This window comes from Electrophorus electricus, chromosome 12, assembly GCF_041902795.1.
Source record: "Electrophorus electricus isolate QZ-2024a chromosome 12, ASM4190279v1, whole genome shotgun sequence".
Lineage (NCBI taxonomy): Eukaryota > Metazoa > Chordata > Actinopteri > Gymnotiformes > Gymnotidae > Electrophorus > Electrophorus electricus.
In genome coordinates this window covers 2,768,318-2,782,369 of record NC_137508.1, presented here as the reverse complement: position 1 = coordinate 2,782,369, position 14,052 = coordinate 2,768,318, and the positions used below count along the sequence as shown (strand labels likewise).

Here is a 14,052-nt window from a genome sequence, read left to right as displayed (position 1 = left end):
ATCTCAAGATTTAAATCTCTTTGAGGTACATGCTTTTCATTATATAAAATAGCCTAGTTTAAGTACTTATTAAGCATTTAAGTGATAGCCTGGGTCTTGGGCTAATGCTCACTAAAACAAAATTTTATCACCTTGCGCAGTGACAGCCATTAATCTACACTGTACTCCACAAAGAGCAGAGTGGGTCTTGCCCTAACAGTGATGAGCTAAACGAGTCAGCCACACATCCAGCGTGGCTGAGGGAAACACAGTGCTCTCAAACATTTCCTTTTACGCTGCGACCGTTTAAACTAGGACGCTGAGAGCACACCGGCGTCGGCCTCGGGCCAGCACGGCCGCCAACCGTGTTTACCACAGCGAGGGGGTCTTCTGGTTTAAAGAGGGCCGGCTGCTGCTCCATGTTTGGAGTGGTACTCCGTGAGCAAGGCCAGGCCTGCTTTATCTCTGGCCCCTCCCCCGCTTGTCATTTGTTGACAAAGCAGAAGTCAAAGTGTTACGTAACCAGATTTTCTCCCTGTCTAGTTCCCTCTCTCTCTCCTTCCACTGTCCCTTTGGGTATAGCGGACATCTCATACTGATCTTTTGTGTATAGATTTTGAGCTCCTTTCTCAATGAGGTAATCCCTAGTGACTCCAGGGTGGAATATCGTAGTATAATTTTTATTGCACTGTGTCCTTTTCTTTTATAGAGAGATGTGGGTAGGTATGTATAAGATGTGGTAAAGCCTTTTTTTCCTGAACATATAAAACTAAATCTTGAAAATAATGTTTCAGGATGCTCTGAAGGCCTCACTGTAAAAGGAACTGCTGCTCTATCATTCACAGTCAATTTATACCAAACCTTAATATGATTCTTTTCCATCAAACTGAGATTAAGATTATCATAAATAATTATTATTTTTATCATGTAGTTAATGTGTTTGTTTCAGTTCCATACGTTGCATGTCTAATCCTTATTTAGCTTCCTGTTGACATCACTGGGGTTTTTATCGGCATGCTCATGTATATTTATGTTCAAATTGGTCAGCAATGTATCAGTCTGGTTGGGGACTCAAAATCTGCCTCTAATGAGCGGGTGGCAAATATTATGAGCTATCCCTGGGAGCTTTTGATCGGGTGTCAGTGATCCTAACAAGATCACCCAGGCTGGCGTTGACTGGTGGAATATCGCTACGATCAGCTCACGTCTGGCCAGTGCCTCATTCCTCAGCCTCCAACTGTTCCTCAACAACTGCCAGTCTGCATAGTGAACATTCAAGTGCTGAGTAGGTATGAGATATTTGGTTATCTCTCCATTATCTCGCTGGGGTTTATGCCCACCCATGGACATCTGGCATGTCACAGAGGGGCATGGGATGCAGGATGCTGTGATTTGGTCCACACATATAAAGTAGGTGCCACATTCTCACATGTCAAGTGGCGACAGGGTCGTCTTGGTGACCGTGACGTTGAAAGCGTTGCGGCGCGGGGCCAAGGCTGGGGGGGCTCTGGTCACTCCCACTCGGAGCTATAACAAACAGAGGCCATTCAAATGTGGATCTTTCTGTTGCCAAGGTGCGTGATAGTGTTGCAGGAAGGGATCAGTGAGGAATCACACTATACAAACAGGTAAGCAAACCTGGGAGGTGGCAAAAAGTACTGGATCTCTTTATCCTGGACAGCATGGGAAGCGTGGGCACTTGTGGCTAGTAAATGCATATTCAGTAAGGGAGTAATGCCTCTCTCTCTCCTTCTCGCTGTCTTTGCATATATAGGTTTCCAGAGAAATGGGACGTTTGGGAGGAGGTCCTTCATCAGCTGTTCAAGCAAAGTGCACAAATGTCCTGTTTCTCTGGAAACCGCATATAGTTCACTACAATTTAGAATATCTCTACATATTTTACTACAGTACATTGCAGTTACACACCTGGAATCGTCTTAGGATTTATTTAGTATATAAATATGTATCATAGGAGGTGATAGACAATGGAGAGAGCGTATATGAACAACAGCTGTGTCTGAGAAATCTCTCTGTTAACACTCACTTTAAATGTCTAAGCGTATGTAGCACCTTATTATGATAACGTCATCTGAGTAAAGACCACTTTAAAGCCAGACTTCACTGGCCTGTTTTGGTAATCAGGTTTTTATGTGAATTATGCTGATGAGCTACACTCGTGTAATCACAAGATGTTTTTGATTGCATTATCTTAACATGGTTGTCTGCCTTGTCTGCCTGTTTAAGACACAAGTGTATAATGTTTCCTTTTGTAAATGACCATAACTGTCATATATCCTGATCAACGAATGACTTCAAACAGCTGTTTCATCAGGAACAGAACAGTATTGGCTTGGCCGAAACAAATTGCCTATATTCCATATAATACAATCTAGAGGATCAATACATGTGATTTCATGTGATTAAAGCTTGTCTATATCAGATGCTTATCCTGGCCTGAGGTTCTGTGGACCTCTTTGTAACCCCCCCCCCCCCCCCCACCTCCAAAATAAACGAGAAAACATTTTAAACTTTGCTCTGAGTTACTATACAGACTCTATTTCTCATGTGTCTTGTTATGATAACAGTGAAACTGCTATCATAACAAGATATCATAACTATGGCCGTGTAATCTGAAATATTTCCAAGTAGCTTATTTAGAGTTCTCAGTGAGTAGCTGGCAGGCATCTTGTTTCAGCGTGAAACACAAACATGGCTACAGCTGTTAGTGGGTTGGATGCCTCGTCACTATGCCTTAACACCTGCGTGCCTACTGTTTTAGTGCAGCCATTCAAAGAGTTTTGGCTGGGGACGGAGCATTTCACATGCTAGGCTGATTCTTCTGTCTGAAGAATAAAAACAATACCAAAAAACTTTAATATTTAAATGTAATATTTATAATGACTATACATTAATCCTACAGCAAACCTGAAAATCATGCCTGTACGTAGCGGTGTATCTAAACAAGAAGCTCGGTGCTTCTCTTCTTTGATCTCTGTGTTCTTCTTGCCAGGGCTCTCCAGCAGAGGGCGCTGTGAGATTTGATGCAGCCCCTGGTGAGTCTTTCACACCTTCCTGCCTTCCTGTCCTTCTTGTGGTATCATTGTGACATTTTGTGTAAGCAGAAAGCCCTCCCTGACCTTCTAAATCGTTCCTTTAAGGAAGCGTGCTAGCGTGGCACGGACATTGTGTTGCCAGAGCTCGGAAAGCTTTGGCATGTAGCTGTGTAGAAGTAGGGCTCTCCCTTCTCATGCCCTTTCTCAGACCGACCGTCCCAGCTGTACTCGCACAGCATACAAATGATGGAATGTAAAAAGTTCCACTTTTTTCTCTTTAATGGCAGAACCATCCTTGGAGTTTGTTAAACATTTCTACCTGAAATGATAAAAGGCTCCTCTGAAGAACAGTTCTGCCTGGCTGAACATTCTTTTAGGAATTAAGTATGACAAACAAATGCCTTATATTTAAGACATTTCAAAACCTGTTTAATCTATTTTATATATTTATCTTAACAAATATTTTCCCTGCCACATTTAGCATAAATAAAGAATCCTGTATAATTGGTGATAACACCTCGGCTTAGACGTACGTAAACATTGCCCAAGCATAAAATAGTAAAGCGCTAGTCTGGTGTTATTCATTGCACATGTTATGTTAAGCAAGTCCAGTATGCTTTCTTCACAACATTGCAGTACTGTCAGGTTTTCTGGGAGAGCAGTGATTTCTTGCTGTGAGAAGGCTCAGGAGTAAACAAACAAACACAGACTCTTTCTGTGTGCTCCCCTCCGGAACGTCGAGTCCGTGTTCCTCTCCGGCAGAGCCCCGTTTCCTTCCACTCATCTGTCACTCCTTCCTCACTCCACACTCAACTCCACATCCCAGCACGCAGTTAGAGTGGGCAGGACAAAGTCATTTGTTTGGTGATTTATATTATTGGACACGCTTATGGAGAAACCAAAAGTGAGAAAGCATCATATGTAACCAGGAACCTTTAGTCATCACTTTTCAGATTCAACAAATTTTCTTGTTCAGTATAAATTTGAACAAAGTTATAGAAACATATACATAAAGATAAAGACACAAACAAATATTTATGCAGCCTTAACTACAAAACCAAAGATAATGGTTATAAATAACTACCATATGGCAGTACACAAGTCTCATCTTAACAGCAAAAATCCACATGCAACCCAAACCTTTCATTTCTGATAAGGATTATAGCTGTACAAGCCCACTATGCACTTCAAAAAGTATATCAGCCAGATAATGTGTATAAACTCACAAATCCATTTAATGCAGTTAAGGAAAACCTGCTTTCTGCCTTAGTCTGCACTACAGTTGTACATAATATTTTGATAAGTCAACTTCCCTCCAAAATCTTGAGATGACAAACTAGAGTATTGACTAAAATATGTATTGGCCCCGGTTGCTATGAACTCAGGTGTGCTCACCAGTTGTTTTTTTGTGCCTAGCAGTGTGTCCGATCATCATCAGCCCACGCGCCGTCTCTGCTGTGCGGGTCACCCCTCTGAGGAACATGAGGAGCTCTCCTGAGCTCATGCCCACTGGTGAGCTCCTTTTACTTCAAACCAGACTAGTACTAGCCAAGCTACACAGTCAGTCTGGCTAAGGCTGAATGGCAAAGCTTGCACTCACTCAAACATGTTAAAGTCAGTCAAGTGGTAAACGGTAGTGATTCAGTGTAATAGATGAAGGCCAAACTTGTTTTGACAGTGATTTCATGGCTGTGGGTTTCCTGCTTAAGCTTGTCTTTGCGCTTTGCCCATTCCCTGCATAACATGGCTTGGCAAGCAGAGGTGGACCCTGCCCGTGTGTGTAAAGGGAAGGGCGCAGTGACCCTTAGAGCCACGCTCGTGCACATCAACGATGAGGACTGTGTTATCCAGGAGCCAGCTGTGACCCCAGCCAAGCGTGAGTTCCAAATGGCCTTTCACGTCCCCATGTAATTCATAGCATGTTTCTGAAGAATATGCTTTCTGCTCACTAATTTTACATTTATGTGCACAGGCTTACATAAATGTCATCATAAATAGGACTACTGACGATATGTTTTTCGTCAGATGAATTCGTTTCACAGCACGATGTTCGGAAAGTGTTTTGATATGGAGCACACACAACAGTGTGTGGTAGCCAGCTTGGTTGCTCGGCAGCCCAAATAACTTTCGTTTAGGCCTCATATTTGCCAGCCTCTGTGAAGGAAGCTTTTGTCTCGAACTCCCACACTGGCTGCTGGGAATGAAGCATGGACTGATTGGTGATCACAGTATTGGAACTCTGCTGGTTTGCTGCCAAGACGCGGGGGAGATGCTTTAACTGTTGTGTCGGTATACGAAGAGGCCAGTGAAACAATCACTTCTTACAGTGGAGTCAATGGCCCCCTTGTTCGGTTGACAAAGTTCACAGATTGTGAAGGAATCATTGGTTCCAACCAGGGAAAATTAGCATCTCTGTGGATGAAGACCTTTTCAGGGGCGTGCTCAATACTGCTACACAGGACTGAGGATTTATTTAATTGAAGATTAACAGTTCTGTCTTGGGCCAGTTTTGTGCTTAACTTGGAAAGCAAAAACATCCACTGCCAAGGGGAGGCAGTAGTGTTTCATGTTTATGCCTTGTTAGGTGTAATAGGGCCCCAGGAAAAAAGTCTTATAGACCCCGAGCTGTTTGGATTAGTTACAGGTGCATGGTTTGGGACAGTCAATGGAGATGCCACAGAAACCAGTTTGGCAGAGCAAGGGATAAACAACACTGGAGCGGATTTAAATTCATCACAGGCCAAAAGGACTCCAACACAGGTAATCAGAACATTTCTTTTTAGCCAGACTGTCTTAGTCAGATGTCACTTCAGTATGAAGGCCAAGCGAGATTTAATGACTTATGGTTTACTGACTAAGAAGACTATAAAGGTATTCACCAGATGCTTTATGGCATTTACAACTACTTTAGAATAAATAGCTTGTTCTGTAGTAGTTGTAAGTGCCAGTTGTGGACCCGAGGGTAGTTGGGACTATTCTGCACTGTACTGTTACTGGAGTACATTTGCAATTTGGTGGACTTCTTTTGATATTTCATTTACACAGAATCTTGCTGCTTAATGAGTAGCTTTATTTAAATTAAACTGTATCTCCCAATTGTGACAACTGTGTCAAAAATGATAATTAAAAGGTTATTCACCTAATGTGCATTTGCACTCAGTGTCAAAATGCCTGTGAAAATTCAAACCAAACCGATTGCGTTTTCATTTTCATGGGCTTTCACATCAATTAGCCAATCAGATTCCACAGTGTGCCACCTCAGTCAGCCAATCAGAACGGGTTTCCGGCAGGCTAAGTGGAACAGGTGATGTCTTTGAAGCAATTAGAGCAATGCGCCCAGTATCGCGTGAGGAGGTTGAGTTAAAATGGCTTAGCAGCCGACGCAAAAACGCAGTGTTGACAATGTAAATGAATACAATACAAAGCCATGTGAACTCTGTATGGAGTCAGATGGCACTGTTGTTCGTCCCGTGCTGGAGAATGCATTGACCTGGGCTGTATGCGTGCATGTATTTACATTGTCACACTGCGCTTTCACGTCTGCGGTTACGCCAGGTTAATGGCGCGGCTGGGTGAACTATTTTGCTGAAAGGAGGCTGATTTCGACAGCATCCGAAGGAATGTGTAACACAGAGAGAGTTGTTCTGCAACTGTGCTCAGTTTGGCAATGACAACGCTCATGTTGGTGCCTGATAAGGCCGAGAATTCTTCCACATGCGCAGCTCAGAAGTGTGAATGTGAAGTTGCCAGTACCACTGTCATCATGGACTACTCTGCCACCAACTTTCAAAAAAGGCAGTTATTCTTCTTAGCTTGATGTAATCCCGGCCTCGGTTTGCAGTTTGACTAACATTTTCACAGACTGAACGCAGCAAGGGTGATGTTTCACCTTTGACATTTGTATTTCGCCATCATTCTACCATGGTGGTCAGTTTGAAAATTACATTTGTCACTGAGTGAAGATACATATTATGTAAATAACAGTTATCATTTTGTTACAATTGTAGCATGAACACATGAAACGTTAATTTAAAATTGGGAAATACATTTTAATTTAAATAAAGCTACACACAAAGTACCCAAATGTCTGTGTAAATGAAATATCAAAAGAAGTCCCCCAAATTACAAATGTAAATGGAATTATTTAATTTGAATTTTGAGCTCAAACTTGCATGTATGAGTGGAATATTTAAATTCAAACTTATTACATTGCCATTTTGCAAATTACATTTGCATTTTCATTTTGGTGCTGATATGCTTCCATATAATTCAGCTTGGCAGTGATTTCATTATTTTCTGCTACAATAAAACATCTACATTTATATAGCATTAACTAATTAGTCATTAAGTGTTTTATAACATTAAATCGGTAATCATGAAGTCTTCAGGAAGGTTCAAATTGATTGGTCAATTAACAAATGTACTTAAAAAACACTGAGCTGATTTTTAAAGACCAAAGAGAAGGTGTCTAGGCTGAGATTTATAGACATGGCTTGTTTTTCTCTCCTACGTTGTGATGTTCTGCTCAGGTTGTGTGTCTTGTAAGCTCTGCTCGGTTGCAGCCCCTGTCCACCTCAGACTCTGTGAGTGGCCTCTCACCCTCAGAGGGCGTGACCTCCCCCGGTTTGTCTAACAGCAGCACCAGCTCAGCCTCCGCTGTGCTGCAGTACCGCCCAGGTACATACCACTCTCGCAACACCTCTACCACATCATATGAATCTAGTGAAACAATAGATAGGCACAGATAGGTGGCCCAGCCTCCTAAGTAGTATTGAAGTGGTTATATTATATGATGTTGTAAACAAGGTATTAAATTAATACAGAATTATATTAGTGGGGAAGACATAAAGGGGTTCTTTAAAAGACTCAAACAATAACCCAACTAGGAATAGTGTGACCCTGGGTTCTGGGTCGGCATATCTCGATTGCTCTGTGTGTGTGCATGATGGTGCTTGGCAGAGGAGAAACGTGGAGCGACTGATCAGAATTCCACTCAGAGAGAGCAGAGACCTCCACCTGACAGCCCGCACACCCCCTCCACGCAGATGGAGGCCACTAGAATGAGGATGACTGGGCATTCACTGTCCCCTGCTCCCCTGGAGAAGCCCAGAGTCCCTGTGCGGGTAAGAGTGGGAACAGTTCTTTGATCATTTTGCAGCGGGGACAGTTCTCAAGACAGTTTCAAATTTGTTGGCATTTTGAATTTGTCCTCTGAAATTTTTCACATTTCTTTGTAGCAGAAGCAGCTTTTAAAAATCCGCATGTCTTGATTTTTGTTTGAAGAGTAGTACCCTGTTATTGATGCATAAACTAAAATTGGGTAGGTTGCTAATTTATATGTTGTAATTTAGCTTAAAAAAACTTCCTATTTGGGCCTTTAAACACGCCCCATGTTTTGACATATTTGAGATCATTGAGTCCACATATTTTAACCTGTTCCCAGTGCAGGATTTAACCTTGACCAACTCACGGTGTGTATGTGTAACTCCTATTGCATAATATCTCACAGAACACAGAGAAGTCCAAGGACTGGTACAAAAACATGTTCAAACAAATCCACAGAGTCCCAGGTAAACATTTCTCTCTCCACTGCGCCACTGCGCTGTGTCTGTTACCGTGTGTATCACTGTGTATCGACCGAGTCCTGGCTTGCATGGCATCTGTCTTTCCCTCTGCGTGTTCATGAGTGTTTGTGTGGGTTCTGTCATCCACCTTGTTCAGAGCCTGTTGAGGAAAACCCATACCGTCCCACCTACATTTTCCCTGAGAGCAATGGCAAGCCGCTGAGAACACGAGGTACCGTTAGTTAAAGCCGCCCTCACCTGTTCACTCCAACATTTCCACCGCTCACTGCTCTGCCATTCATCTCACTGTCATTTTCAGTTCGATCTTCTGCTCAGTGTAGAAGATCCAGAAGAGAGAAGAGAATAAGCCCTGCAGGCCCTAACCCTGCTTGAGTTGGTTAGCTGATGTCAGTTTTACAGTGTTGCTAATAAGTCACGGTTCAATAAGTCAGGGCTTAACTCCTGCTGAAGGTTTGATCTATACGGCAGTAATAAATTCCTAGAAGGCAGTGAGTGTGTTCCACCAGGCAGTGAGTATGTTCCTATCAGATGAGTGCCACTTACATTTCTAAGCAGTTATTATCAGCAGTGATGACGATCAGTTATTGTATTACTTCGGGTTTCTTGCTATAGAAAGATGCCTAATATTGTCATCATGGGATCCACAGTTCTTTGTTCACTGTAAGATTAGCTGGTTGAATTTGAGCTGCTGATAAACAGGAAAGAACAAGCAGTGAAAACGAGTGATCTTTCAAATACCATTCTGAGGCCACATGCTCAAGGTTTGGTGCTGTTGGCATTTCCAGTCAGTAGAATGCACTATTGAGTAGCTATATAGTTCACCTGGTCTTCACCCTAACCCTGTAACACATATAGCTGGGTCATTAGAGACACTGTATTTTGAGTCAGATCTTAAATGAACATGCGGTCGACCAGTGCTGTGAATAAAGCACTCTGTGTCAATAACACAATATTCTAAGCATCATTAAACCCATCAGTCTGTCAAGGTGAGCTATAATTACAAAAGGACCTCATGTTGCCAAGGAGACCATGGTGTATTTAAAATCCTCTGAATGACCACTGCAACTGTTATTAGTACAGTAATGCATCTGGAATGCTGTAGATGGCAATGCTTTTAGAGACGCGCTGTGTTAAATTATTGAGGTGGTCAGGATGGCCCTAATGGATTTAAAAAAAGAGCTGTTGCACTCTAAACAAAGCAAAGTAAGTGAGCTGCATGTGCGTGCCTGAACTGACACTTTGTGCCGGGCTCTGCACTGGTCCACCCTCTCGCTACAGATTTATGAAGCGCATAAACTCTAATGGCTGCAACTTTAGTGATGCTTTCTCCCATCTCCACAGCTTGTAAACCATCTAAGGGGAAATTTACACAAGCCCCTGGTGTTGTTTTATCTATAAGACAGCTCCGTTACTTGTAGCAGAGCACCACGGCCTGGTTGAGCACCCTCTGCTGGCAGGACTGGGCTTGAAGTGCAAGTGCAATGTCCTCTAGGTGCTGAACAGCTGATAATGGCTGCTACATGCCATGCTAATCCATGCAGTTTCCAGCTACTGTATATTAGGTGCATAGAATGCTTCCCTGTGATTTAGAATGCTCCATATGACTGAGCCGCACTGGGTATAGGAGGTGTCTCTTACAGGTCTGTTCCTAATCTGCCTTGAAAATTATTTCTTTATCTTTTTACCTTGTAAACACCTAAATGATCATTAACAGACACAGTTCTCAGCGTTTTCTCTAAAAGTTGACTCAGCTAACCAACAGATGAATCCCAGGCCTTCACTGTAATCTTCCACTCCTTTTCAGATGACAGTCCTTCACATAGTGGTGCAGATGGTGAGTGTGTTTTCCTCATTTTTCTTAATAATGTAAGTCCAACCAAGGAGCAACACAGTCAGACATTGTTTAATCATGTCACTGTCATCATCCTCTGGTCGTCTAGACATAATATCTTTTTTAGAACGAACCAAGCAGGCCTTACTTATTGATTTGTGATAAATGAAAAATTTGTCCATCTGCAGCGTTTATTGAGTTTATGTCTCTCCCTGTGTTGTTGTTTATTGAGCTTGTTTGTTTTAAATGTTGTCTTGTCGTCCAGGGCGAAGTGTTCCTCGCTCTAAAAGTGCAGTAGACATGGGCAGCTCCCAGCCACAGCGCAGGCTCCCTGTGCCCACACGAACATCCTCCCTACAGCCAGAGAGGTTAGCCCTCACCCAGCTAGACCAGCTAGCTTTAAATACTTCCACCTAGGTTTGGGCTAAGCTAGCAGTAAATAATGTAGATAAAGACTGCTGGGAGGCCTAAGTACTCATTTAACAAGCAAAGCAATGCACAACCACAATTGTGTGTAATTTATTCATGCAGTGATTTTCCAAACCGCTACAAAACTGATGTACAAAAACATTTAAATTTAAATTTGCATGAGGTGCTACGGAGGATTAGAACATGGTGGCGATCGGAGGAAGAAAAAGCTTTGAAAATGTAAGGCTCAGAGATGAGGATGCTGAACCCAGCCCCACCTCCCACTAGTTGTCATAGCAACGATTTTCCTCACACATGATTGGTCCTCTCCTCTGTGCATCCCTTGCAGGAACGAGTGGGAGCCCCCTGACAAGAAAGTGGACACCAGGAAGTACCGGGCCGAGCCCAGGAGCATATTCGACTACGAGCCGGGGAAATCTTCCGTGCTGAGGGTGGAGAGGCCGGTACGACGCTTCTGTGTCCGTGCATGTGTTGCGTGTGCTCGGGCTCGGGGGGGGGGTTTCTAGGGCTGGGGGAGGGGAGGAGGGAGCGCGTGCATGCTGGGTGATGCTGTGAGATACTGATGTTTCTTGGCTGCTTCACTCACAAGGGCAGTGCACACAGGCCCAGGCTGCAAGACAGACGTCCAGCTAGTGCCGCCGCTCCGCTGGCTAAGGGGTGGTGCTTTTCACTCTAGTGGACATCTCTAAAATCCTTACGTGCCTCCAGAAAATGGGTGAATGAGGTCGCCTGTGTTTAAGACGTTTTTGTGTGTTTCATGTGCTCATGTTTTGGATTGGCCCAAACTGTGGTAGCATTTTCTACCGTAGCTTATCCTGTGTTTAAGAACGGAACTGAAGAGGTTCGAAATATGACACCTTCATTCAGCTGGGAGGGAAATCATAAATAAAGGATGAAGGAAAGGCATGCCAGGGGGGCAACTTGCTGTGAAAACAACCACCACCCACCCTCAGCCTTTGGTGCGTGCTTGTAGGCTGGCTGGCTTCCTGCCATTCAGGCCTTGGGAAGTATGACTCAGAGGTTGAACTCTTATTATGTAATGCCTCTGATGACACAGCGCTGCACAGATGTAAGACGCGCGTCAGACTTTCAGTCTGGAAGTTGGACAAAGCAGTTTTCAGTGTTGTCGGTCACACTGCACACATGGCTGAGAAAGAGCCTTTGTGTTTGTTACTTTCTCCAATTATTAAGAAAATAATTATGGCCTTAAATCAATTCCTCATGTAGGGCAAAACAATATTTTGCTTGTGGCTTTAATTTTAAAAATTTTGCTTCTGTCAAATTTTGTTTCTGCACGGCACAGATCAGTGCTAAAATGTAAATGTCATTTAACAGTATATTTGACAAAAAGAACTTTAAGACTTTAAGAATAAGATTGTAATGTGGGCATAGTGACACAGGATGTTTATGCTTAGTGCAATGCTCTCATCTCAGTCAGAGAAGTGTCATTAGACAGTAAAAGAGGTGTCATTTCGTGAGAGGTTTTCAGGGGGGCCCTCTCTTAATTCTGCATTGTTTAAATAAGTTGCCTGTTTCCTGTTTCCTGTTCTCTTTACTACTGACATAAGCCAGATATTCAAACATGCCATCAAGCAGAGGCCTAATCAGGTTCTGGGTTTGTCTCATCCTCCTGGAAGTCTTCTGCCCACATCCGCGGAGACACTTGTAATATCCCAGCAAGGGGACGATTTCACATGTGTTTCATATCGAATGCCCCTTTCACTCGCATTGTCCTTGTGTTCTGAACTGTCCTCTTTCTCTTTCTTTCTGTGTCCTCCATTCCTCATGGCTCTGGCTGTCTAAACTCAGGATGTAAGTCCCGAAGATGTAGATTTAGAGAATGAACCTTGGTATAGATTCTTTTCAGAGATGGAGTTTGGAAAAGGGGTAAGTTGTCCGAGTTAAAATGACCCGCTTTTATTTACCTTTAAGCGAATGCATGTTGTACCTTAATTTAATTTCGTACCCATTCGTTCCCCTTCTCTGTGTGTGCCATCTTCCTCCCCCCTCTGTCTCATCTCTGTCCCGTCTGCCAGTGTATGCACACACCTTCAGCCCTGTCTCACCCATGCTGCCCGACACTGGCGCTCATTCTCAAGACATCTCTTTGCAGTCCACGCACAAGGGGGTCGTTGTTTTATCTTATTGGAGGCAGTATAGTTCATGTAAAAAAAAAAATGAAAATGAATGCGTAAAAAAGAAAAATGCTGCCTCTGCGCATTTGTATGCCCCCAAACACCAGTGGTGAAGGTCTTCAGCGTTTGACTGAGGTGTGTTCAAGTGAGGGGAAACATCAAGGCAGTGGTGTCAAATTCACTGCAGACCTGAGTGTTAACCCGTTTCTGGCACACCCAGTGCAGTTGTACAAGAGAATCTCTTTTGGGTCTGTTCGTCCAGGTTTCTGCTGCTGCCTGACCTCGCATCCACCTTATTGACTTGTCTGTTCCTAATTGGCATCACATTTCAAACTCTGTCCTGTATGTCAGCCGACTAAATGTGAAGCAGTTGTCTGGAAGCTCTTTCGAAACTCCTTTGAACACCTCTGGTGTGACATGTATTTGCGTCAGGATATCAAGATGAGGTGGATGCTTGAAACAGCAGTGAGACTGAAACCTTTGCCTTCACTACGGTGCTTTGACTAAGATCAGCCTTGTATGATCTCATACGCGTTCGATTACATCCTGTGCCTCTGAGCAAGGTTCAAACCAACTAGCCATATTCTGTAATTTCAAGTCAATTAAACTAATGTCTCTGAATAGACATGACCTCCTGACAGCATCTGTTGTGGTCATTAGCATTAGCTTGAGCTGTGAACTTTTTATCTGTCCCAGATGACAGAGGCAGTATTTGATGTTGATGTGTTCAGTGCTCTAGAGAAAGCTGTTACCGGGCCATTGGCAACCTTCAAGGTGATGGCATTTTTCTTGGAACATCTGGAGCACCTGTTTAGAAAATCCACCGATCAAAACTTTTTAAAAAATTAATATAAACTCCATTTTGACCTTTTTGATTTTTTAATGAAAAGGCTTAAAAGTTAAGAAGGACTGGAGTTAACTGGGACCTAAGCCTCTTCTCTGCCCTTCTTTACCATAGAGTGTAGGGTTATGGCCACTGAGTTGTTGTGCGCCCAGCAACAGCATGCAGTATTTTCTCCTCATTCACTCAGAAGTTTGGT

At 43.2% G+C, this 14,052-nt stretch overlaps 1 protein-coding gene across 7 annotated transcripts in view; it reads left to right on the top strand.

The window, feature by feature from the left end:
* sorbs1 (sorbin and SH3 domain containing 1) overlaps window positions 1-14,052 on the top strand; it is a 39,020-nt gene that overhangs the window by 5,468 nt on the left and 19,500 nt on the right. For 3 of the 7 annotated variants that reach the window (XM_081725234.1, XM_081725231.1, XM_081725235.1), the window contains exons 2-13: window positions 2,990-3,032; window positions 4,449-4,544; window positions 4,792-4,908; window positions 5,677-5,792; window positions 7,562-7,709; window positions 7,992-8,155; window positions 8,542-8,602; window positions 8,754-8,828; window positions 10,422-10,451; window positions 10,714-10,816; window positions 11,206-11,320; window positions 12,687-12,764. In XM_081725234.1, coding sequence (XP_081581360.1) covers window positions 2,990-3,032; window positions 4,449-4,544; window positions 4,792-4,908; window positions 5,677-5,792; window positions 7,562-7,709; window positions 7,992-8,155; window positions 8,542-8,602; window positions 8,754-8,828; window positions 10,422-10,451; window positions 10,714-10,816; window positions 11,206-11,320; window positions 12,687-12,764 — 1,146 coding nt within the window. Of the gene's footprint in view, window positions 1-2,989; window positions 3,033-4,448; window positions 4,545-4,791; window positions 4,909-5,670; window positions 5,793-7,561; window positions 7,710-7,991; window positions 8,156-8,541; window positions 8,603-8,753; window positions 8,829-10,421; window positions 10,452-10,713; window positions 10,817-11,205; window positions 11,321-12,686; window positions 12,765-14,052 lie in introns of all 7 variants that reach the window. The other 4 variants (XM_081725233.1, XM_081725229.1, XM_081725232.1 and 1 more) reach the window with 2 other exon arrangements.